This window comes from Natator depressus, chromosome 27, assembly GCF_965152275.1.
Source record: "Natator depressus isolate rNatDep1 chromosome 27, rNatDep2.hap1, whole genome shotgun sequence".
Lineage (NCBI taxonomy): Eukaryota > Metazoa > Chordata > Testudines > Cheloniidae > Natator > Natator depressus.
Window position 1 is genome coordinate 1,218 of NC_134260.1, and position 23,011 is coordinate 24,228.

The 23,011-nt window shown below is 54.1% G+C and overlaps 1 protein-coding gene and 1 long non-coding RNA gene across 2 annotated transcripts; both read left to right on the forward strand.

Annotated features, from left to right (window-relative positions):
* The first annotated feature begins 2,529 nt into the window (after positions 1-2,529).
* On the forward strand, positions 2,530-5,035 carry LOC141978684 (uncharacterized). The gene is made up of 3 exons (XR_012636417.1): positions 2,530-2,607; positions 3,352-3,530; positions 4,925-5,035. It is a non-coding gene; the product is annotated as an uncharacterized LOC141978684 (long non-coding RNA).
* A 6,225-nt stretch (positions 5,036-11,260) lies between these two features.
* On the forward strand, positions 11,261-20,970 carry LOC141978353 (maestro heat-like repeat family member 5). The gene is made up of 12 exons (XM_074940386.1): positions 11,261-11,362; positions 12,419-12,609; positions 13,711-13,848; positions 14,008-14,125; positions 14,663-14,806; positions 15,188-15,364; positions 16,086-16,241; positions 16,755-16,877; positions 17,266-17,368; positions 17,798-17,872; positions 18,714-18,867; positions 20,087-20,970. The coding sequence occupies exons 1-11, from the start codon at positions 11,261-11,263 to the stop codon at positions 18,824-18,826; spliced, it is 1,440 nt and encodes a 479-aa protein (XP_074796487.1). The 3' UTR covers positions 18,827-18,867; positions 20,087-20,970.
* The last annotated feature ends 2,041 nt before the right edge of the window (positions 20,971-23,011 follow it).

The following is a 23,011-nucleotide window of genomic DNA, read 5'->3' on the forward strand; positions in this document are numbered from 1 at the left end:
CCCTATACCCTAACCCTAACCCTAACCCTAACCCTAACCCTAACCCTAACCCTAACCCTAACCCTAACCTAACCCTAACCCTAACCCTAACCCTAACCCAAACCCTAACCCTAACCCTACCCCTAACCCTATCCTAACCCTAACCCTAACCTAACCCTAACCCTAACCCTAACCCTAACCCTAACCCTAACCCTAACCCTAACCCTAACCTAACCCTAACCCTAACCCTAACCCTAACCCTAACCCTAACCCTAACCCTAACCCTACCCTCAACCCTAACCCTAACCCTAACCCTAACCCTAACCCTAACCCTAACCCTAACCCTAACCCTAACCTAACCCTAACCCTAACCCTAACCCTAACCCTAACCCTAACCCTAACCCTAACCCTAACCCTAACCCTAACCCTAACCCTAACCCTAACCCTAACCCTAACCCTAACCCTAACCCTAACCCTAACCCTAACCCTAACCCTAACCCTAACCCTAACCCTAACCCTAACCCTAACCCTAACCCTAACCCTAACCCTAACCCTAACCCTAACCCTAACCCTAACCCTAACCCTAACCCTAACCCTAACCCTAACCCTAACCCTAACCCTAACCCTAACCCTAACCCTAACCCTACCCTAACCCTAACCCTAACCCTAACCCTAACCCTAACCCTAACCCTAACCCTAACCCTAACCCTAACCCTAACCCTAACCCTAACCCTAACCCTAACCCTAACCCTAACCCTAACCCTAACCCTAACCCTAACCCTAACCCTAACCCTAACCCTAACCCTAACCCTAACCCTAACCCTAACCCTAACCCTAACCCTAACCCTAACCCTAACCCTAACCCTAACCCTAACCCTAACCCTAACCCTAACCCTAACCCTAACCCTAACCCTAACCCTAACCCTAAACCCTAAACCCTAAACCCTAACCCTAACCCTAACCCTAACCCTAACCCTAACCCTAACCCTAACCCCAACCCCAACCCCAACCCTAACCCTAACCCTAACCCTAACCCTAACCCTAACCCTAACCCTAACCCTAACCCTAACCCTAACCCTAACCCTAACCCTAACCCTAACCCTAAACCCTAACCCTAACCCTAACCCTAACCCTAACCCTAACCCTCACCCTCACCCTAACCCTGCACTCTTCCTCGAAAAGCCAGTGGGATTCTCGCCTGATCATTTGGTAGATTTCTCTTCAAGAAATTCACTCCTCATGAGACATACATTATTGACAAGTACTAGTGATCAATTTCTCCTCGAATGATTCGCCAAAATGGTAATCGATTCTCTGCTGGTGATTTGGAAGAAATCGGTTCTTTGAATATACTAAAAATGAGAAATTCATCTTTGAGCTGTGCGACAGATAATTTTGAGAGGGAATCTTCCTGAAAGCTCCGAGGATTCACTTCTCGTCATACGGTACTGAGGAGTTCGTGAAAATTACTCATGTGAGAAAGTCATTTGTAATCAGGTATCCTGATCTATTTCTCATGCAACCATCTACCAAAAACCAAGTCTACTATCACCTCTCATTTGGGAGACATTTATCGTGGACATTGATAAAAATGAGAAAATAATAACTGATCCTTGCTATCTATCAATTACAAATGGAATCATTCTCCAAAAGCCCATCAGATTCGCTTCTTGTGATTTGGAAGCTATCAGTTCATGATTTGGTGGAATTACTAAAAATGAGACTCTTATCACTGATCCATGTTAGTAATCAATTACCCATGGCATCATAATCCGAAATTCTTTGAAAATTAGTTCCTGGTGATTTCAAATAAAAACGGTTCATGAAAATTACTAGGAATGAGAAAATTCATTCCTCATCCGTCTTTTGACAAATTTCCCAGGAGTGGACCTGAGCAGCTTGGACATCCTTCTAAGCAGACGTGAACAGTCGTCAGCTTTCTGCCTCCCGCATGACTGGCTGTGAGTAAGCGGTCAGTGCTTTCAGTTCCTCATCTGTACTCCCTGTAGTACTCTTCACAGGCCGTGGGCTTCCTTGTTGAGTACGAGGCTCTGGGATTAAGGCTGAGGAAGGGACCAGTCTCCTGAGCAAAGTGACGATTTTGGGTGCCGTTACAATGGATGCCTTCTAGTTGCAGTTGTAAAATAGGAATGCAAGATGGGTTGAGGGCGGAGCCACGGGATACGGGAGATGTGAAATGAAGAGACTATTTGACACTGCAGACGGAGATGCTCATGTTTTTTGGTTTCCCCTCCGTCTGCTGGTTTAGTACCAAGGAAAAAGAAGTCAAGCCTCAGAGTCTACTGCCCTCATGCGAAGGAACGTGAGTGAGAGCAGCGAGCCTGTGACCATTGTTGATGCCAGGCAAGAGCCCTCCATCTGGGAGCTGAGCAATCGCCAGTCTTGGTGAGGTAAGTGTCTGGTTTGGTGAGGGCTCTCTTCATGCCCCACCTAAGTCCAGGTAGAAAAGCCCCGTAAGGTAGGGCTGGGTTTGTAAGGAAAGGTTCCTGACTAGCTGTGGTTACGAGGGAGAAAACATCCCCATTTTCAGAAGCTGCTCATTTCTCTGGTCAAGAACGGTGTCTCCTCCACAGCAGAAGGTTGGATCCAAGAGGATGACTCCAGGTGGTGAGTGGCTTGCCTTGCTCTCATGTTCCTCTGTCTTCTCTCGTGTGTTCGCCAACTCTCTCTCTCTCTCTCTCTCCTTTCCTCTCCTGGTGCCGACGATGACCGGGCCCCGGGTGCCTGGGCCCCAGTGCCCTGCCTGTGCTCCATCTCTTCCTGTATCTGCCTCGCCCCTTCTCCCAGCCCACACTGCCCACCGCTGCCTGGATGAGTTCCCCCTCTCCTCCACTGCACCCCCCTCTGTGACCCAGACAAATTAGAGGATTGGGCCAAAAGAAATCTGATGAGGTTCAGCAAGGACAAGTGCTGAGCCCTGCACTTAGGAGAGAAGAATCCCATGCCCTGCCCCAAGTATGCCATGTCCCCGCCCCTAACCGACCCTCCCGGAGCATCCTCAATTCCAATTCCATGAAACAGCTGTTCTGGGGTGGGCAGGAAGTGCTGGGAAGGAGAGTGGGGAGTTGCTCAGTGGGGCCGCAGGCGGGCGAGACGCACTGCGGGGAGGGCAGAGCTTGGCTGCCACTGGGTGCTAAGCACCCACTAATATTTCCTCCTGGGTGATCCAGGCCCGGAGCACCCATGCAGTCGGCTCCTATGATCCCCCTCCCCCAAATCAAAATGCCTAGAGATTTGGGGGAGTCTCTCAGTCTTGTTCATGTTACTAACTTTTCTGGGGGTGTGTCTCTCTGGGTGGGAGTCTGTGTGTGTTTATGCACAAGCTGATTGTGATGTCACGAATGCCAACAGCAAAGAGTGTTCGGCGTCAGCATTCTTGCCCTGCCCTCAGTCTGCCAACTGGCTTGGTTGACAACGGCTGGTGAGCCAAGGAGCTGCTGAGAGACGCGGACCATCCCTCTGTCAACAACTTCTTGAATCAGCTATTTTCACAGGTGTTTGAGGAACAAAAGGATGAGTTTTTACAGAAGGTAATTCCCAGATTCTTTCCCTGCTCATTAGATCGCACACGACAGGTCGGTGCCTCCTTCTCCTGGGGACGGGTGGGGGCTGGTGTGGCAACAGGCAGGTCTCAGCGTTCCGTTTTGATTTGAATGTGGCCATCTCTCAGGTCTCCTCCTGCTTCAGCCTGTCAGGTTCTTTGGAGGCAGATTTAGTTGATTTTATCTTTCAGCAGACTAGTAGGGGGGAATTTCCATGGATAGAACCAAAAGGGAAGATAACAAAACTCGTGTAGAAGTTAGCTTGATATCTCCATCAATAGTATTTCCCTTGGAGTTGCCCCTAATGCACTCCTTGCCTTCAAGTTGTGAATAGAAACCCTTTGTCTCCTGTCATGACTGCCAAAGAAATGTGTATTGAGAGAATATCGATCTCAGAATTTACATGATTGAAATGCACATAAATGAGCTCAAATAATGCAGAAGAAATGAATCTTAAGATATTGAAAGTGATACAGCTCCACTCCCATCCCCTGGCTGTCATCTTGGTAGTTCTCTCAGAAAGAATCTCATGGCGATAGATCTCAAAACTCTCTACAAATTCTACTCTACCCCCTTGGGCTATAGAAAAGAGATGTGTCGATCCCCTCCCCCCACCCCCCGCAATTCCTTTCCAGGAAAGGGGTTTCAATCAACTGTCACCTACATTTGTCATGGGTCTCGCTGTGATTTCTTTGTCCTTGTTTTGGAGGCCTAACTTCTGACTGGATGTTGGAAATAATATGGGTCATTCTTCATTTCAAGCTGACTGATTCTTTCCCCCATGCTAATACATTCCAGATTTTCAAATAGTTGAGAAGAAGTCAACATATTTGCAGCTGCTAATTCATCCTTCCAGACCCTCAAACCCTCGAGATGACAATCTTTTCTTCCTTTTCCTGGCTTCTCTGGGAACAGAGCTTTCTTGGTTTTCAGCTTGGCCCGATCTGTTCCCAGAGTCCCAACATTCTGTGCACAAAGGAGTGGGGTTAAGAAGGAAGCATTTTTGCAACTAGGCCCAGGCAGTGACCAAAGAACATAGAAACTGACCTTTTGCTCTTTCTATCCCTAGCCTCTGTTTGCCAGGTGCCAGGAATGAGCAACAGGAATGGATCGCTTGATGATTCCCTGTTCATTCCTTCTGGGGCACTCAGCACTGGCTACTGTCAGAAGACAGAGTACTGGGCTAAAGGGACCTTTGGTTTGACCCAGTCTGGGCGGTCTTGTGTTGCTTATCTTCTTGGTTGCAGCAACCAGTCCTGGCTATTAGAGGAGCAGATGGCTTCAAAAGACCACTCTCGTGGATCTGGGAATCCTGGGCAAACTAATTCCCTTCCTTTCGAGAAGGACAGAAAAACCCAATTTCCTCCTTCTTTCTATTCCAGGCTTCGTTCCTTTTTCCAAAGACTCGCCTCTCGGGAGCACAGAGAGATCCATGTGCACAAAGTGCTCGTCCAACCTGCAGCCATTGAGGCGTGCTCTGGCCTCAGCCCCCCAAGAACAGGCCTTGCCAGAGAAGCCCCAGGGAAGAAAATGCTCATGGACCATCCTGTCAGGCATGAAAAGACTCTGTGTCTGTTGCCAATCCCACAGCGCGATGGCAGAGAGCAGTGAGGAGAGAACAGCTTCCTCTCCAAGAAGGTGGACGCACTTGTCCCTGAAGAAGAAAGCAGCTGAGACCCAGGTGGAGGCAGAGGAGGTGAAGCTGCAGGAGATGAGAGACAAAGACGAAGTGGATCTTACAGGTGAGATGGTTCAATCCACATGGTTGGCGAGGAGCATGTGAGGAACACTCACACCAGTCACTCGACAAGCCTTCGACATCAGGGCCGTCTCATGGGACAGTGATGGGCACCTCCGGCTCTGGAATCCATTTAGACGGTGGCAGAGGTCCATGGCTGAGGTGGGGAGAGCTGAATATGTCAGGTCACCCCCCTCTGGGGATCTGGCACGGTGGGGTGGGGACTACTAACATTGTTCCAGGCTGGAAGGAGAAGAGAGAGGCTAGACGTTGGAGGAAATCATTTCTTTTCTCCTCGATTGGGTCCCTTTCCTCAGGAAAATGCTGCAGAGGTCTCAGCAGGTCACAGCTGGGAACCGTACCAGAGCTGAGTCATTCCTTCTTGGGGGGTTCAATGCAAAAGGAGGCCAGGTGCCCATCACTGACAGGAAAGGGGTGCAAGGGGAGGGGAAGTGTAGATGACACCATTGAAAAGAAACTGGCCCCGAGGGAAGAGGAAGCCTTGTGTGGTCAAAGCCCCCAGCTAGGAGTCAGGAGAGCGGAGTTCTCTGCTGAGCTCTGCCAACAACCTTCAGTCTGACCCTGGGCAATTTGCTTCAGGGCTCTGGGCCCAACTTCCATCCTCTGTAAACCAGGGGGAAGACGTGGAAAAGCAAAATTTTAAGAATGTTTCTTTCTGCTGCAGGGACGAAGAAGGAGCCGTCTGACACGAAGGGGAAGTGGGAAAAAGGAAGCCCAGAAGAGCAGGAAGAAGAGCGCACTCCCAGCCCCTCATTAACAAGCAGCTCCCATATGACGATGGTAATGATGCTGTGTGGCCATGCTCATGGAAAGCATCCCTTGCTGTGTGTAGGAATATCTCCCAGGGGCTGAAAAGAAACACTCGTCAAGGGTGATCAACTCCAGCCAGTCTTTATCTGGGTTGCTTGAACGAGGCCAGCTTTGACAAAGGGGTTTAGGCACCTAAAGAAGTCCAGAGGTGCTTTGTGGGATTGGCAGAAGTGCCTGACTCAGGTGCCCGATTCTGATGCACTTTCTATGGCACACAGGCACGGCTGAAAATCAGACCAGGCCCATCCCTGCCCTGGTCGGGGGAACCCACATATCTCCTGGCTGTGGGGTTCTGGCCCATCTCGTGGCACCAGGACCACTTTGAGACACAGAGAAAAGGAGTCTGCTCTAGAGCCTTAGCTAACAGCCTCTTGGCTTTTCGCTCCTGTGGTCGAGGCTCCTGCACTAAGCTCCAGAGGTCCCAGGTTTCCTCCTGCCTGCCAACATCTGGGCTCTGTCCGAGTTACAAAAGCCTCTAGACACCTTTGTAACTCTTCCTCTTCGGGACAGAGCACCCTGCAGCGCATACAAAAGGTTGCAATTCTGGGAGCTTCTGACCCGCCGGGGGTCTGGAGTATGGAGGCGAGTGTGCCACTTCGCTGTGCTCTACCGCATCCTAGGATATCAGGGTTGGAAGGGACCTCAAGAGGTCATCTAGTCCACCCCCTTGCTCAAAGCAGGACCAAACCCCAATTTTTACCCTAGATCTCAAAATGGTCCCCTCAAGGATTGAACTCACAACCCTGGGTTTAGCGAATGCTCAAACCACTGAGCTACCCCTCAGCTGTTGGCAACCAGGACAGACGGTGCTAATCCAGCGCCATGCAGGCCAGCTGCAGGAATCCCCAGGGGGTGCCCTGAGACACCAGGGCAAAGGCCTCCAGCACCCCAGGCCCTGGGTTGAGGTGACCCTGGAACCAGGCCCCCTGGAGTAACATTGTGCCCAGTGAGTTCTCACCCCCAGAGCTCTGGCCCCAGAGGCCCACGCTTTGGGCTTCTCCTCAGCCAGGCAAACTTGCTTCTTCAGTCTCAGTTACTTTCTGTCCTGACGGCGATTCCTGCCTGTTTTCTGGCAGCCCCACAGGCTGCGAGGTGGGGAAGGAAGAGGGCGTTTCCGTTTGGGCCCTATTCTCAGTCCCTTCCTCGCAGACACTGTGGGCTGCCAGAGTTGCTGAGCCAATCTCCTCAGGCGCTCGGGGTGGGATGGGACATGGGGCAGGTTCTCCAGTGACCCCTCGGTGACACTCAAGGAGCAACTCGAATGGGCTTTGCAGGACATTGAGGCTTTCTCAGCAAAAGCGGGGTTTCCTGCGAGGAGGGGCTAGCGAGGGAGGAAACGGGGTGGCCCTTGGGGTCCCAGCAGTGCCCGAGAGGCTCCCGTCTCTTCTCAGGAGAGGGGGCCAGAGAGGGGACAAAAGGCTGAGGAAACCTTAGCACCTGGGGAGGCTTTTGAAGAAAAGGGCTCAGCCGGAGTCTCCACGCTCCCTCGGCACTGCCAGCCTCCCCCGGGGACAGACTGTTCCAGGGCAGCTGCCCGAGGGAAATACTCAATCCCAACAGGCTTTGTCCCTGTTCTTTGCAGGGACACCCCAGGGAGCACCCTTCCTCAGCCCCGCTCCATGCCCTGCTGATGGCAGCCGTGAAGGGTCTGACAACACCCACCCTGCAGAGATTTAGAGCCGCAGAGGAAGAGCTGAGGGCCATCGTATCTCTCCACGGAGACAAGATGGAGAGAGTAAGAGACTCCCGCAATGGGGCAGGGGGATGCTGCGCAGAGAGGGGGATGGGAGAAGTTCCTCTCCTTGGAAACCATTCCTGGGACACTGGCATGGGATTGGAAGGTTGGCTCATCCCCTTGCCATTCATCGCTTGGCCACGGGGATAGGTGACATTCAAGCCCTTCTCCAAAGACCGCCTGCCCGTGGCGCGGAAGTGCAGACTTATTCCCTTCCTGGGCTTTGGCTTTCCTGGAAACTCTGAGACTAATCAATGAACAGAATCCTCAGCCTGAACTTCCTCCCCAACTTGCCTGTTCCTCGGGTTTCCTGCAGGTCATCCCTGTCTCTGCCCGAGTTCCTTCTTTCCAACAGGTCTCAGCGGGAAGTTAACAAATGGCCCCTCAATCAGCAGATTGATTTGTGCAGGGCTCTAACTCCTGCTAGCAGAACAGGTCAACAGAATCCAGCCACCCGCCTTGTAGCTCCTGCTCCTTGTTCGAGAGAGGAAAGAGCAATGACCAGTTCCTCACGGAAGAGTCCTAGGGGGTGGCTTGTCCCTTTAGGGTCTGTCTCCCTGTGTTGCAAACTCTGCAGCAGGAGCCTGAAAGCCTGGCCTGATGGACTTGGGCTCCCAGGGCTGGCACTGAGGGGCCAAAACAGCAATGTAGACTCTTCTGGGCTGGGGCTGGAACTTGATCTCTGAAGCCTGGGGAGGAGGGTGGCTTCAGAGCCTGGGCTCCAGCCCAAGTCACCTTGTCTACACTGCTCTTCTACGTGCCATAGCATGAACCCGAGGTTAGAGACCCGGCTTCAAGATTTGTCGCGGAAGATTTTAAAATCCCACAGTATGGAGGTTCTCCTTAGGGCTGGGGCCGGGAGCTGGCTAGCCCCACCCAACTAGCCCTGCCTCCCATCTCTGCCATGGGCTCTGGGATACATCGGTAGAACCAGCTGGGTCTGGAGCCGTGCTTCTCAACCTGTGGCCCACTCAGCACAGAGCTGCGCCCCTTTGGGATATCCTCAGGGACAAACAGGTCGGATTGGATGTGCCCCACCATGGAACCTAGGTTGAGAACCACTGGTCTGGAGGAACGGATTGTGCAAGAAAGAGCTAAAAGGAAGTTGCAGAGATGGAGGAAAGGCTCCTGGAGGGAAGCCCTTGAGAGCAGGGCTGAGAGCCATTTGCTACGGCAGGGAAGGCCCTGGGACATCAGGGGAGTTAGGACTGTGCCCACTCTAAGGTTTTGTGCGTGTTTTTGAGCTTGAAGGTGCTAACCCAGACCTCAGGAAGACTGGGGTTCCTGGACTTGTCAAAGCCTCTTAGGGAGCAGCCAAGATGGGCAACCGAGGTCAGAGGAGGCTTGCAGGGCTGCCAGGAGGGCTTCCCTGGGAGGAGGCCACTCACTGATAAATCCATCCCTCAACTTTCTGGCATTCTTCCAGGTTGGAGACGTCGTGGGAGGGATCTTAATCTGGCTCGACAACAGCTGTGATCCCAGAGCCAGAAGAGCAGTGCTCAGGGCCATGGCCTTGCTGGCTCGCTCCCACCCCCAGGACGTGGTTCTAACCTGTGTGGCTCACATGCTCTCATCGCACAGGTAGGGAGCTGCTTTGTTATCTCCTCAGTCCAGTAGTTCTCTTCCTGCTCCTACTGACAGGCCACAGGCCGGGAGGGGTCCGTGGGGCTCACACACTTGGAGGGAGTTTCCTGCTGTGCAGAGAGCTGTCCACGCTTACTAAGAGGAGATGGCCAGACCCAGCCACTGAGGAGCCAACCCCTCCTCCTACGCTCCCCGGGATGGAGACATGCCACTTTTCTGGAGAATTCCAGCATTGTCCTGATTTCTATGGGTCACCCCACTTCCTCTCAGATCCAGTACAGGGCCAATCAATGATTTGGGGGCTCACTCAACATCCCTGGCTCATGAGGTCTGGCTGTTCCTTACTGCAGGAGAGAAGGCAGAGACGGAAAAGGCCCACGAGGCCCATCTGTCTATCCCCTGGAGACCAGTGCAGGATTCTTATCTGTCGTCAGACCCCCCAGTTATTCCATGGCTGAGGAATTGGTGACAAAATGCACTCAAACTTATGGAGCTGTGGGGCAGAGGTCAATCTCTTAAGACAGACACTTCCAGCCCTTATTGATGCAAAAGAAAAGAAAAGAAAATCAACAAAAAAATCATCCCCACATGACCAGAGCCTAAATGCAGTGCAGCGAGCAGACAGCCAGCATTAATAGCTCTGAGAGGGGGGAGTGCCTCTTTCCACCTCAATAGATTGTTAACTTTCAGTCCTGCTAGTTATTGCTGGTCACTTTGAAGAGTCAGCCAGCTGAGGGGTTTGTAACACAACCCCCATGTGCCTTGGGGCCATGAAACCCAGCTGAACCCTAGCCAGAGGTCAAAAGTCCAGCTTTCCTTGGCATCTTCTGCAATGCAGTTCTGCACTGACCTGAGCGAAATTTGTGTCACACTGCAGAGCAAATTGAAGAGCAGCAGGAAAGAAATGGAACTTCTTACCCAATTCAGTTATCAGAGGAATAGAGTGTTGGTTTTAAGATTTCTTTGAGTGTTTGATTTGTAAACCTTTCTGAATTTCAGAATCAGGTCTGAATTTCTTGGAACAGCCACAGTGCTTTCCAGGGGCTGTGCTCAGAAGTCACAGAAACTCGGCAGCATTGGCACAGAAGTTCAGTCAAGCCTCCTGAAGACCTTGCTTCCAGGCCATTTGCTCTTGAGTTGTCCAACCTAGTTCTCAATGTCCTAGGGCTTGACCACCACCTCCGACCTTCCTCACCAAACTTGGAAGTCAAATGACTGGAAGTCTTTTGGATCCATCTGCAGTCTTCCTCTGCAGATGCCTGCGGGGACCAGCAGGACTTAGATCCGCAAGAATGGAGGAGGGGGATTTCAGTCCTACTTTCCTTCCATCTCTGTCACACTGGGCTTTACAATCTCCTCTTCCAAGCTCTTGAATCTTCTCAGATCAGGGCATGTGCTGACTCACTCTCTGACCCTGTCCACCACACTGCAGTAGAATTGAGCTGCTAAGAGACACTTGGCCAAACGCTGGGTCTCCGTTAGACCCCCAAACAGCCAGAGTAACTCCAGTGATGTCAGGCAAGTTTCTCGGGACTGACCCAAGTGTAACAGAGCAGAATTTTACACAGTCTGCGGGTCACAGTTTGGTGGTCATTCTGTGGTCACTGTCTTGGAAAGAGTGGGTTAGCTTTAGAAACAAGAACCCATGAGGGGAAAGGAATAAATAGAACTTTCTCTGAAGGGACTTGCCCTGCCTTAGCCTCCCTGCACCAGTGGCTGTCTCCTCCGGTATTCCAAGCCTCTCCCTGGGGAGGGCAAGAGATGGCCAAGCAGGAAAGCTCTGACGTGTGTTTCTGAATTTGCAGATGTGCCACTGAGTTGTGGAAGGCCATGGGTGAAGAACCACAGCTCACCAGGGAGGTGCTGCAGCAGCTGCTGGACAAGCTCCAGCAGAGACGCCGGGAGGAGAAGAGAAGCCATGTGTCTCTGGCTGTAAGTGAGATTTGACATGTCACCTTGCGAACCCGCCAGAGGCACAGGGAATATGGTGCATCTGTGTGTGTGTGCGAGTTTCACCTCTTCTTAGCTTCAGGCCATGGCTCCACCACACATTGAAGCCGACCTAACTTAAATGGGCAGACAGCGATTCCATCCCTGGTGTGTGTCCGCACTTTGCTGCTTGTGTCGGCAGTGCACGTCCTCACCAGAAGGGCTTGTCTTGATTGTAGGGTCAGGGTGGGGCATTGTGGGAAGGCTCCTGAAAGCCAGTTGACGAAAACGACGCGGTGTCTGCACTGACGCTGCATCGACCTAACTGCATCGGCCTGGACTCTCTGCCACTTGTGGAGGTGGAGTTACGAATTTGGCACCAAGGGGCAGTTCTGACGACGGGAAGGAAATTCCATCCTTAGGGGGATGCAGAGTGAGCGGCCTTGCGTTGACCTAACTCTGGAGTGTAGACCAGGCCTTAATGTGTCCTTGCCACTTCCAATCAAACCAAAGAGGTGTCAGTAAAGTTTCCCCCAGGTCAAAGTTACACATCTGAAGTGGTTTATCTGCTGGTACCCTGGCTCAGTTGTCTTCTGCTCCAGATGGCCCTTTAGTGAGCAGGTGCAGTTCAGGTGTCTCTTGGAAGTCTCCAGCTTTCTGGCTCTGTAAACTGTGGCTAGAAATCTTCCCAACATGGCATCCTGAAAAGTCCAGTACTTTTGACTGGGCCAGAAACACTGGGCCTAGGAGAACGGATCTCCTCAGGATGGTTTCAGCCCTTCCAGTCATGGCTGGAAAGCCAAAGCACAGGCTCTGCACCAGAAAAAGAAATCATGGGGAATAACCTCATCCAGACTCTTCTCATCTTTCCATCCTGCTTCCGTTCCAGGAATGGGGGAAGGTTCAGAAGCCTCCAAATGTCCCCACCCCTCTCAGAAGCCAATACTGTTTTGTAATACGCTGGAGAGGAAAGGAGACATGACAAAAGGACAATAGCGAATGGCAATGGGGGCAGGTGGCAGATTGGGAGAGCTGAGTGAAATTCTTTCCCCCCTCCAGGCAATGAAGACCATTTATGAGCTCCTTTTCCTATGGGGATACCGAGAAGCCATCCTGCAAATGTATCCCCAGCTGCTCATTCTCTGCGTCAGGCAAGTGCAGTACGTGCTGGATCTTCACTTGCCCGGGACCTACATGGCCAGGCAGACATCCAGCCCCGAGGAGGGATCCAGCTGCCTCAGCCCCCTAAGGTAATGACTGAAAGGAAAAGGAAGAACAGATTTGTTCGGCTAAACACATGGGGGCTGTTCATGGCCATCAGTTGTTCGGGTGCTGTCATTAGCCCAGGCTCAGTTGGGAGCAGGTCTCTCTTGAGGGAAAAGGGTTGAGAGCCGTGCATTCTTGTGAGTCACACTCGCTCATCTGACGCCGTCCACAGGCCAGCTGCTTTCCCTACACACTCAGGCAGCAGCCATGTTTGTGCATCCATCCACGTCTGCCACCCGCCAAAGGGTCAGTGCTTTCCTCAGTGCCTGCTGAGCAAACCCGTGGGCCTCTCTCCCCGAACGCGGACAGAGCCACACTGGCAGCACATGGGGACAGGCACCGCAGGGCGTCAGCCTCACAGGCAGACAGGAGGAAGAAGGACCAGTTCATCTGGTTCTGTGGGCACAGTTAGGGGCTTCCATCTGCACGGGAAAGAGAGAGCGCCAGAAGACACCTCAGGTGGCGTAAACTGATCGAGCTTTGCTCGATTCCACCAACAAAGGATCTGGACCCACATGCCCGCTTGAGTCCTGTTACCTGTCACAGTAAAGAATCATAGAATCATAGAATCATAGAATATCAGGGTTGGAAGGGACCTCAGGAGGTCATCTAGTCCAATCCCCTGCTCAAAGCAGGACCAATCCCCAATTAAATCATCCCAGCCAGGGCTTTGTCAAGCCTGACCTTAAAAACTTCTAAGGAAGGAGATTCTACCACCTCCCTAGGTAACGCATTCCAGTGTTTCACCACCCTCCTAGTGAAAAAGTTTTTCCTAATATCCAACCTAAACCTCCCCCACTGCAACTTGAGACCATTACTCCTTGTCCTGTCATCTTCAAATATTCAACCATCGTGAGTGATGACACCAACCATCTGAAGAAGCTACAGGGTCCCTAACTGGTTCCAAACTCAGTGAAACTGCAGTGTAGACAGGGTATCACACTGGATTGATCCTTGGGGAGGCTAGCTACTGCTGAGCATGCTGGGTGTCTCAGGACTTGTGCAGATTTGCCATGCTTGGGGCTGATCTCATTGCTTGACACTCTTTTTTGTTTGTTTGTTTGTTTGTTTGTTTTTGTCTTTAGCACCTCAGTGGAGGCTGTGAAGACGCTTTTCTCCATGCCCGGCTACTGGAAGGAATTTGCCAGCATCCAGTTTCATCGGGGTTGGGACATGATAGCCTCCCGATATCACTACTCGCAGGGGGTTGGCCTGATTGCAAGGTAGGAGCTCAAAGTTTCCTCTTTTTTGGGTCTCTCTTGGGAATGGGATTTCCGTGTGAAATATTCCTCAGTTCTAGGCTGCCAGCTCAGCCCAGCAACTTGAGCTGAACGCTCTCTCCCCCTTGAGAATCAAAAGGGACTTTCTGTTCCATGTTCCAGAGCCATGATCGAGTTTGAGAACCCTCAGCTCCCTGCAGTTTTCAGAGAGGCAATCACCATCGTCCAGAGTGGGAAGGAGGAGGAGCAGAGAACTATCGCCCTGGCTTTCTGCACTGAGGTGAGATTCATGAGTTGACAGGCAGAAGTGGGCTTTCTGGAGAGCAGCTCAGGACAGTAAGCTCTAGGCTACATTGTCAGCAGCTTAGCAGCCCTACCGCCAGCTAGCTCCTCTCCGCACACGGATGGTTGCGGGGCATGGCAAAGAGAGGGAGGGAGAGACAGGGTGAGATTGCTCCTGGCTGGATGTGCCTAGATGGGGTTATGGGACAAGAAGCCATGTTTCTCCAGTGCCCCAAGGCCATGCTTCTCTCCTCACCTTTTCCTGGGGTTCTGCTTTTCTTCTGCTCCACGGCTCTCTCCATGGCACTCAATGAGGTCTGGAGATTCCCCTTTCCCTGGGGGCTTATTTGTGACTTGTGCATTAGTCTAAATTTGGGGAAGGAACCAACTGAAACAGCAGCAATTGGCTCCCTACTCACCAGAGACTTTGCATAGGAGGAAGTGGCCCTTTGGGAAAGACGACTGTCCAGGGAACAGACCCCACAATAAGACCTCAACCTGATCCTCAACCTGATCTTCATTTGGCTCTTGCCAGTTTCTCCAGAGTCCTTCCATTGACACCATCCTGACAAGATCAGTCCTTCAGGCACAGCTCATGGACTGGACCAAAGATGCAAATTCCATCATACGGAGGCTCAGTCTGCGAGGCCTTGGCAGTATTGTGTTCCAGCCAGAAAAGGTGAGAGCCGGGGATTGCCCAGGGGACCCAGGAAGCCAATGTCCATCAAATAGCTCAGAAATGAGAGGGAGAGCCACACACAAGCCTTGTTGTTTAAAAGACAGCCCTCAAATGGTGGAGGTGCTTTCGGAGCAAATCAAGGCATGCCGTGCTCCCTGCTCCCGTGAGCTGAGCCCTGATTGCAGATGGGATGCAATGGGGGAGGCGGGGTGAGCAAAGACAAAGGTGACAGTGAGCAACTGGCACAGAGTGACAGGAGAATGACTTTCTGCCCCGTTGGGGGGCTGTGCCCTCTGTGGTTTCTCGTCGGTGGCAGTGGTCCAGCATGTGCTCCAGGCTGTCACCTGGGAAAGTAATGAGCTGCCTTCTTCATTCCGGCAGGTGCAATTCTTACGGGCCCAGCTGCCAGCAATCCTGGCCGTCTTTTGTGACAGGGATGGAGGGCGTGTCCTGGAGGCCATGCATAAAGCTGCAGACATCATCCACCTCCTCAACAGGGAGGGGCTTGGCTCCATCTCCCAGGATATTGCAGTCAGCCTTCGCCCCTTCATTGATGATGTAAGGCTTGGAACCCCCTCAAAGAAGCCCACTCCCCCCCTCCACCTGTCTCTGATGCCCTTGTCTCTCTCTCCCCATCCCCTTCCTCCCGCCCCTCAGGCCTGCCATGGAGCCTCCAAGGACTGCCCCCGCCATGGGTGGGGAATCTCCTGCTGAGCCACCTCCCTGTCAGAGCTCTTCTCTCCAAAGCTCAAGCTCAGTGCCATGCTCCCAGCCCCTGCTGCAGCCTGGCCTGGGGGAGAGGGGGCCTGGCCCTGGGCAGATGTCTGGAGAACACAGGCTCCCAAAGAGGTAGAGATTCTCAGCAGGAAAGAGGTGGGTCGGGAATGGCCCGGCTCTCAGGGGCACCCAAGAGCAAAAGAAATGCTGTCTTTTGGAGCAGCCAGTCCCTGCCAGGCTCCAGCAGCTGCTTCTCCCCTTCCCCACACCAGTCTCCAGCAGCCTTCCTGCCCTCTCCCCTCATCTTCTCGGGTTCTAGGATCCTGTGCTCTCCAGACAGAAACTGCCTCTGGGACACCCTGGGCTGCACTGTCCCGCACAGGGTCTCAGGCCCTGCACAAGATGTCTATGGCGCTGGCCTGGTGGCCTCCCTGCTCCCGCCAGCCAAGGTAGTTCACACAGGGGGAACCGGAGCAGCGTGCGCATTACCACTCAGTGGCGTTATGCTCTGATGCTGCCTGGCTTTAACCGGGGGTCCCCACCCCCTGTGTGTCATTGCCAGGAGAAGGGCAGTGTGCGCTCAGCTGCCATTGTACTGCTTGGCAAGGTGGTGAGCAGGGTGCAGGACCCCGACAAACCCTTGGTGCAGCAGGAAATCATCCACTGCTTGCTCCCCCTGCTGCTGCATCTTGAAGACCAGGATGAGAGTGTGAAACTGGTAAGTGCCACGGTCATTATTGCCTTAAGAGCAAAGAGCCAGTATCCCCTGGGGCCCCCACTCCATTCATCGCCAGAGCCCCTTGCCCAAGGGGAGTCTTCTCCTCCCTGCTTCACTCCATGCTGGAGCTAAGTGCCTCATCCATCCTCACAGCACACAGCACAATTGGGAAGAAAAGCCTTCTTCTGGGAAAGAGGAGGGGCATAGCGTAGCGGGGCCGGGAGGACTGCTGCTGGCCCCGGCATGGCCCAGGGCCTGCGTCCCCCTGAAGTGCGGGGCCCCCCAAAGCACGGGGCCCTGGGCAACCGCCCCAAACCATCCAAAGGACAGGACAGCTCTGGCTCTCTCCAGCCAACTCTCCCTTTCCTCTCCTCAGCACACTCCTGTGGAGAACAAATTACAGGAATCTCCACTGGCAGGAAAAGCAGGAGAACAAGGGACGGGGAAGGTTCCATGTCCCCCAGACTATCCCTCTCTCAGGGAGAACCCTCTTGGTCTCCTCTTCTCTTGCAGTCATGTAAACTGACGCTCTTCCGCTGCGCAGTCTTCCTCAGGTGGGCTCATTTGAAGACGCTCTTCCGCAGCATGGCCTGGGATGGCTCCTCACAGCTCTTGAAGTGTGTCTGGATCTGCTTGGTAGGTGAATTCCTTGTGCCTTGAGAGTGCTGAATGGGGACTTGAGGAAGACCTTTCTAACCCCACACCCTGAGTACCCATCCGCTTCGGTCGGGCTGCAGGACTCCGTTCCAGGCTCTCTGCTGGCTCACTTCGGCAGGAGTTACAATCCGTTCACATTGTTGACAGTTTTCTCCACAATTCTCTGACCTTCAAACTTTTGTCTTTTCAAATGAAAGCTGAGGTTCTGGAGAACACAATAGGAACTTCAGAGGGGTGCTGCTCTGGTGTATGGGTTCATATTGGCGGTTGCCATGGCCTGGCTATATGCTTTGGCTTTTCTGGACTATTCACTGTGGAAAGAACATGTCATTTCTATATTGTGCATTTCTTCCTTCTTTCTTCCTAGATGCAGAACAACGAGAGTCACATCCCCAAATTCCTGTTCCAAGCCTTACAGTACCTGGAAAGCTCACAGACAACAATAAGACATTCAGCAGCCCGATTCATTGGTAAGCAGAGCAAATTCACTTGATCTTTTCTCAATGCTTCCTTCAGAGCCCTTTTCTGGACGGCTGCTCTGTTCCCTCCAACAGCACCAGAATCCTAAAATGGGGTGTGTGTGTATATGTGTGAATTAACATGTATTCCAAGATGAAGGGAGCAACTTAGCTGAATCAACTGCACCAACTTCCCCCACCCACAACAACTCTTTGGCTGTGCCTAGGGGAAACCAGCAGGATGTGAATTCAATCTCCTGTGGAAATCAGCCTCTCAGTAACTTCTGGGCATCTGATGCTTTCTCGAACGTGCTTTGTGAACAGATGTAAGGAATGTCTGGAATTTCCCAAGCGTGTCTTGGGGGAATGGCTGCGTCATTAGCAGTTTTCAGCGAAGGATCTGAAAAGCCATGAGACCCATTGTATTCATACTATGTCTAGGAAATACTATCCACCATTACTGCGATTTGTTGTCTGAAACAGTGAATGAAGATGGCATCTCCCGCCTGTATGAAGGTAAGGAAATACCTCTGTGTGTTTGGGCCTCTGTGGGAAGCACAGGGGTGCAGCACAGGGCCTGAACACAGCTTTGCATGTGTCCCTCTCAGTCTAAGGACAGCGCTGAAGGAAGAAGGGTGGTCACGCGAGCTTTCATCAAGGTCCCACAATCTGTGCACGGGAGCAGGGGAATTCCATCCCTAGCTCCTAGTGTAGACGTAGCCTTAGAGCTGTGTGGGGAGACTGTCTTCATCAAGGTCAGAAAGTCTCTAAAGGAAGGCCTGACCGAATTGAAAAGGGCTCTTGTTATTCAGGATGATGATGATGATGACGATTCCCCTCTGTAGGGAAAGATTCATCACCTGCCCTCCCTGGAATGGAGTGATTGCAGGCCAGGGACCTTCACTCCGAGATTGGTTATCAGCTCCTAGGAAATCCCATGAGGGCACATGGGTAACACTTTTCCCTGTGAGCTCTTCAGGAATGAAGGCACAGGGCCACAAAGGATTTCAGGAGACGTTAGGAGCCGAAATCCCTTTGTGGATCTCGGCCTAAATGTTGGATGGTTTAACGTGCCTGCCGCTGTCACTTGCCTGTTCCATCCAAAGAACAAGTGCCCCCAACCGTCTGTGTGTACGGGTGTGTGGAGGAGTGTCTGCCAGCAGAGGGGGAAGTTAGGCAAGAATGGGGTCTCCTCTCTGTCCAGGGCTATTTTGGGAGGAGCCGAGTTGTTGTTCTTGTGCCCTTAGAATCTTGGGGAGCGAATAGCAGGGGGCAATGGCCATCGGAAGGGGAGGTTTCCTAGGGGCCAGTCACATCAGCACCATGGGGTTTTCAACCCATTTCCTCTTGGTTTCAGCTTTTCACGAAGTGCCTTTGAAATCGGACAGGACTACGTGGTACATACTCAATAGATATTATAAATATTTGCAGCAGCTTGAAAATCTCGTGTTGGGTTCTGCATTCGACTAGGGAACCGGGACCGACACCGAAGAGCTCTTTGTCCTGCTCTGGTAAATACAAAAGACGCTTCTCAACTTTTTGGTGTCCCTAGACTCTGTTTGCCAGAAGCTGGGAATGGGGGACAGGGGACTGATCACTAGATGATTGCCTGTCCCTTCATTCCCTCTGGCATTGGCCACTGTCGGAAGACAGGATACTGGGCTAGATGGACCTTTGCTGTGGCCTTTCTTATGTCCTTATGTTTGGAACCGGGGCTGAACAATGAGGTGGATATCAGCAGATGACCCAAAATGATGTCGATTAGTCAGGCCTAGAGAAGACTTGGAAGAAGTTCAAAGGGATCGAAGAAAGCCATGTCACTGGGCAGCACCATGGCAGATAAAAACCAGCGCTGACCAAGGCAGGACCATACACAGCAAAGCAGTGAGGTGAAAGACTCCTCCATATCGTTGGTGTCAGAAGCCAAAGCACGGCTGGTTGGGCCCAGTGGTTGGAGCAGTGGCGCTGAGGCCTCCTGTTCAGAGTGGTGGAGGCCGAGCCGAGGGGAGCCAAGGGTTGGAGCCGGAGTCAGGAGTCAAGAGCAGGATTGGAACAGGCTGGGGAATAGGGCAAGGGCCGGATTAACGATCCCCGGCCAATGGGAGCTGCGGGGGAGCTTAGCCTACAGGCAAGATCAGCTCCCGGGACAGAGGTTCCCGGTGTGGTGCTCGTCACGCTGACGTGGCTGGCGGGGGGAAAGGAACGGCAGTGTGCGGAGCCGTCTCGCCCCCACCCCAGCCAGGCAGGGGTTTAGTGGCTGCAGCCTGGGCCCCCCTTAGCCCTACTCCTTTCCTGAGTGCACCATTGCCCCACTTCTGCCCCATTCCCACACACTGGTACAGGGCAGAACCCTGGAGCTGATCTCTGAAATCTCTCTCACTAGGAGGAAGTCACTGCAAAGGCAGGACAACCCCACCTTTGGGCACCATGGAGGACATCTCATCCCACTGCACAGATCCCTATATTCACACAGCTTCTCGCATGTGATTCCCTCACTCATCAGAGCCAGGCGGAGAGAGGAGAAATTCTCCCCGACTCCCTTTTACCATTGCCAGCCCACAGGGGAGCGGAGGTTGCGGGGGGTTGGGTGCTCTCTTTAAGAAATGCCAGCTCTCAGGGAAGTTGCCAATGAGCATCAGCAAAGTGGGGTGGGGTTGTGCCGTGGAAAACTACCCTGCTTGAAGGTTTTGTTCTTCTCATTTGGGTTCCTGCCCTTTCTCCCTCTTCCAGACATCGAGAGGCCAACAGCAGCCAATTGAGCCCACCACTGATCCCATCTCTTGTGAGACGGCAAAGCAGCTTTGCATGGGAAGGAGGAGACAGAAGAGGCCGAGCAGCATGTGCCGGGCTGAACCAGCCACACAGAACCCCATAGTCTAAGCGGAGAAAGCCAAGCCCCTCCCCAGCCCTGCCGGACATGCTCCAACTGGAGCACCAGAGTGTAAGGGAGCAGCTCAGCTCACGCTAGGCAGACCGCTGAAAATGGAGGATGCACACTGTAGGCTCCAGTCCAGAAACAGCTCAAGCCCCTGACTGCAGAGCTCTGAGGCGCCGAGACCCAGCCGCATCCCCGGGGGCCTGCAGACATGCAAGGGAGATCGGAGACTCTGGGAGTTTCCCACGCCGGGAATCCAGAGACCCCCAGCCCATGGCCTAGAGACATCTCCTAGGAAGTAACCTGGGTGAACTAGCCATTGTCATCCCCAGGCTGGATCCCCACTGACTCAATGGCAAACACATTGGCCACGGACGAGGCCCTGGGCGAGGAGCCGGTGGAGTAACGAGGGCCTGGGTCCACCTGCCCTGGCTGCCCTCCATCCTTTGGTGGCTGCCCACGTCCCCATTAACCCACTAGACTGCACAGCCCCAAGAGGAGGGGCAACCATCTTGCCTCTGAACTCTCAGCCAAACAGCCCTGCACTGAAGGGCAGCTATACTGACTCCGGCCGTTGGGCCACACAGCATTGAGGGAGAAAGTAACCATATTGTCCGTTGCCATCAGGCCACACGGGCGTAAGAGACAGGATAGAAATATGGACTCTGAGCGTTGAGCCACACAGCCCCGACGGAGAGGGCAGCCGCACGGACCCTGGTCGCTGGGCCACGCAGCCCCGACGGAGAGGACGGCCACACGGACTCTGGTCGCTGGGCCACGCAGCCCCGACGGAGAGGACGGCCGCACGGACTCTGTTCGCTGGGCCACGCAGCCCCGACGGAGAGGACGGCCGCACGGACTCTGGTCGCTGGGCCACGCAGCCCCGACGGAGAGGGCGGCCGCACGGACTCTGGTCGCTGGGCCACGCAGCCCCGACGGAGAGGGCGGCCGCACGGACTCTGGTCGCTGGGCCACGCAGCCCCGACGGAGAGGGCGGCCGCACGGACTCTGGTCGCTGGGCCACGCAGCCCCAACGGAGAGGGCGGCCGCACGGACACTTGCCACTGGGCCACACAGCCCCGACGGAGAGGACGGCCGCACGGACTCTGGTCGGTGGGCCACGCAGCCCCGACGGAGAGAGCAGCCGCACGGACTCTGGTCGCTGGGCCACGCAGCCCCGACGGAGAGGGCGGCCGCACGGACTCTGGTCGCTGGGCCACGCAGCCCCAACGGAGAGGGCGGCCGCACGGACACTTGCCACTGGGCCACACAGCCCCGACGGAGAGGACGGCCGCACGGACTCTGGTCGGTGGGCCACGCAGCCCCGACGGAGAGGACGGCCGCACGGACTCTGGTCGCTGGGCCACGCAGCCCCGACGGAGAGGGTGGCCGCACGGACTCTGGTCTCTGGGCCACGGAGCCCTGGACAGAGAGGGCAGCCGCACGGACTCTGGTCGCTGGGCCACACAGCCCCAACGGAGAGGACGGCCACACGGACTGTGGTCGCTGGGCCACACAGCCCTGGACAGAGAGGACAGCCGCACGGACTCTGGTCGCTGGGCTACACAGCCCCGACGGAGAGGGCAGCCGCACGGACTCCGGTCACTGGGCCACACAGCCCCGACGGAGAGGGCAGCCGCACGGACTCCGGTCGCTGAGCCACACAGCCCCAACGGAGAGGACGGCCACACGGACTCTGGTCGCTGGGCCACACAGCCCCGATGGAGAGGGCGGCCGCACGGACTCTGGTCGCTGGGCCACACAGCCCCGATGGAGAGTGCGGCCGCACGGACTCTGGTCGCTGGGCCACACTGCCCCGACAGAGAGGGCGGCCGCATGGACTCTGGTCTCTGGGCCACGCAGCCCTGGACAGAGAGGGCAGCCGCACGGACTCTGGTCGCTGGGCCACACAGCCCCGACGGAGAGGACGGCCGCACTGACTCTGGGCGTTGGGACACACAACACTGTGTGGGAGGGCAGCCATTTTGACACTGGCCATTTGGCCAAACTACCCTGAGGCTTAGGGAAGTTATTTGATGTCAACCATGGGACCTCGCCCCTTCACTCCTCAGACATCGCTCATCTGTCACTATGAGACCGACCCATGACATAAGACTTTTGGGGTCAAGATGCAAACAGGAGTAGAAGCAAGGAGTGCCATGTGACCCCTCTAAGAGATCCTCCCACTCCTTTACCAATCTGGGGGAGTTTTATCTCCATCCACCTGCCTCAGGAATGGATTTGAGCAATTGGGAAAAGTTCTGGGGCAGAGTGACCCATCCGGAAGTGGGTCACGTGACCCTCCGAGAGCTCCTCCCACTTGGGGTGGGCCTCAGCCCCTTAGGACCAACCAGAGAGGGGATTTCACCAAACAGGGTAAGTGCCATGGTGGGGTGACCTGCCCGCAAGAGGGGTCCACCACCCCTCCATGAAATCCCAGCACCCTCCTCTGCTAATCAGTCAGGGTTTCGCACACACGCTTTAGGCCATCCCAGAAGGGAAACGTAATGATCAGAATAGGCAGTGCCCGAAGGTCTAGGCCAGAAGCCGCCGATCTCTGGAGCTCCATGTTTGCGTGGCTGGCAGCATTGTCCTGGAAGTCGCAACACAACACTGCGGGGAAGAGCCCGTCTCGTTCCAAGGATGTCTTTTGAAGAAACCGTGGCCTAGACCTTCAGGCTATACCTGTTCTGGATTGGTACACATTTCCCTTCTGAGATGGCCTAAGGTGGGAGTGAAACCCTCGCCAACTGCTAGAGGGTGGTGTGGGGACGTTTTAG

What these genes read in the sequence shown, in the direction of transcription:
- LOC141978353 (XM_074940386.1), top strand. Translation starts at nt 11,261, where the DNA reads ATGGGTGAAGAACCACAGCTCACCAGGGAGGTGCTGCAGCAGCTGCTG. An exon ending in GAAGCCATGTGTCTCTGGCT is followed by an intron (nt 11,363 to 12,418) that starts GTAAGTGAGATT and finishes TCCCCCCTCCAG; the next exon opens with GCAATGAAGACCATTTATGA. An exon ending in TTGTGTTCCAGCCAGAAAAG is followed by an intron (nt 14,807 to 15,187) that starts GTGAGAGCCGGG and finishes TCATTCCGGCAG; the next exon opens with GTGCAATTCTTACGGGCCCA.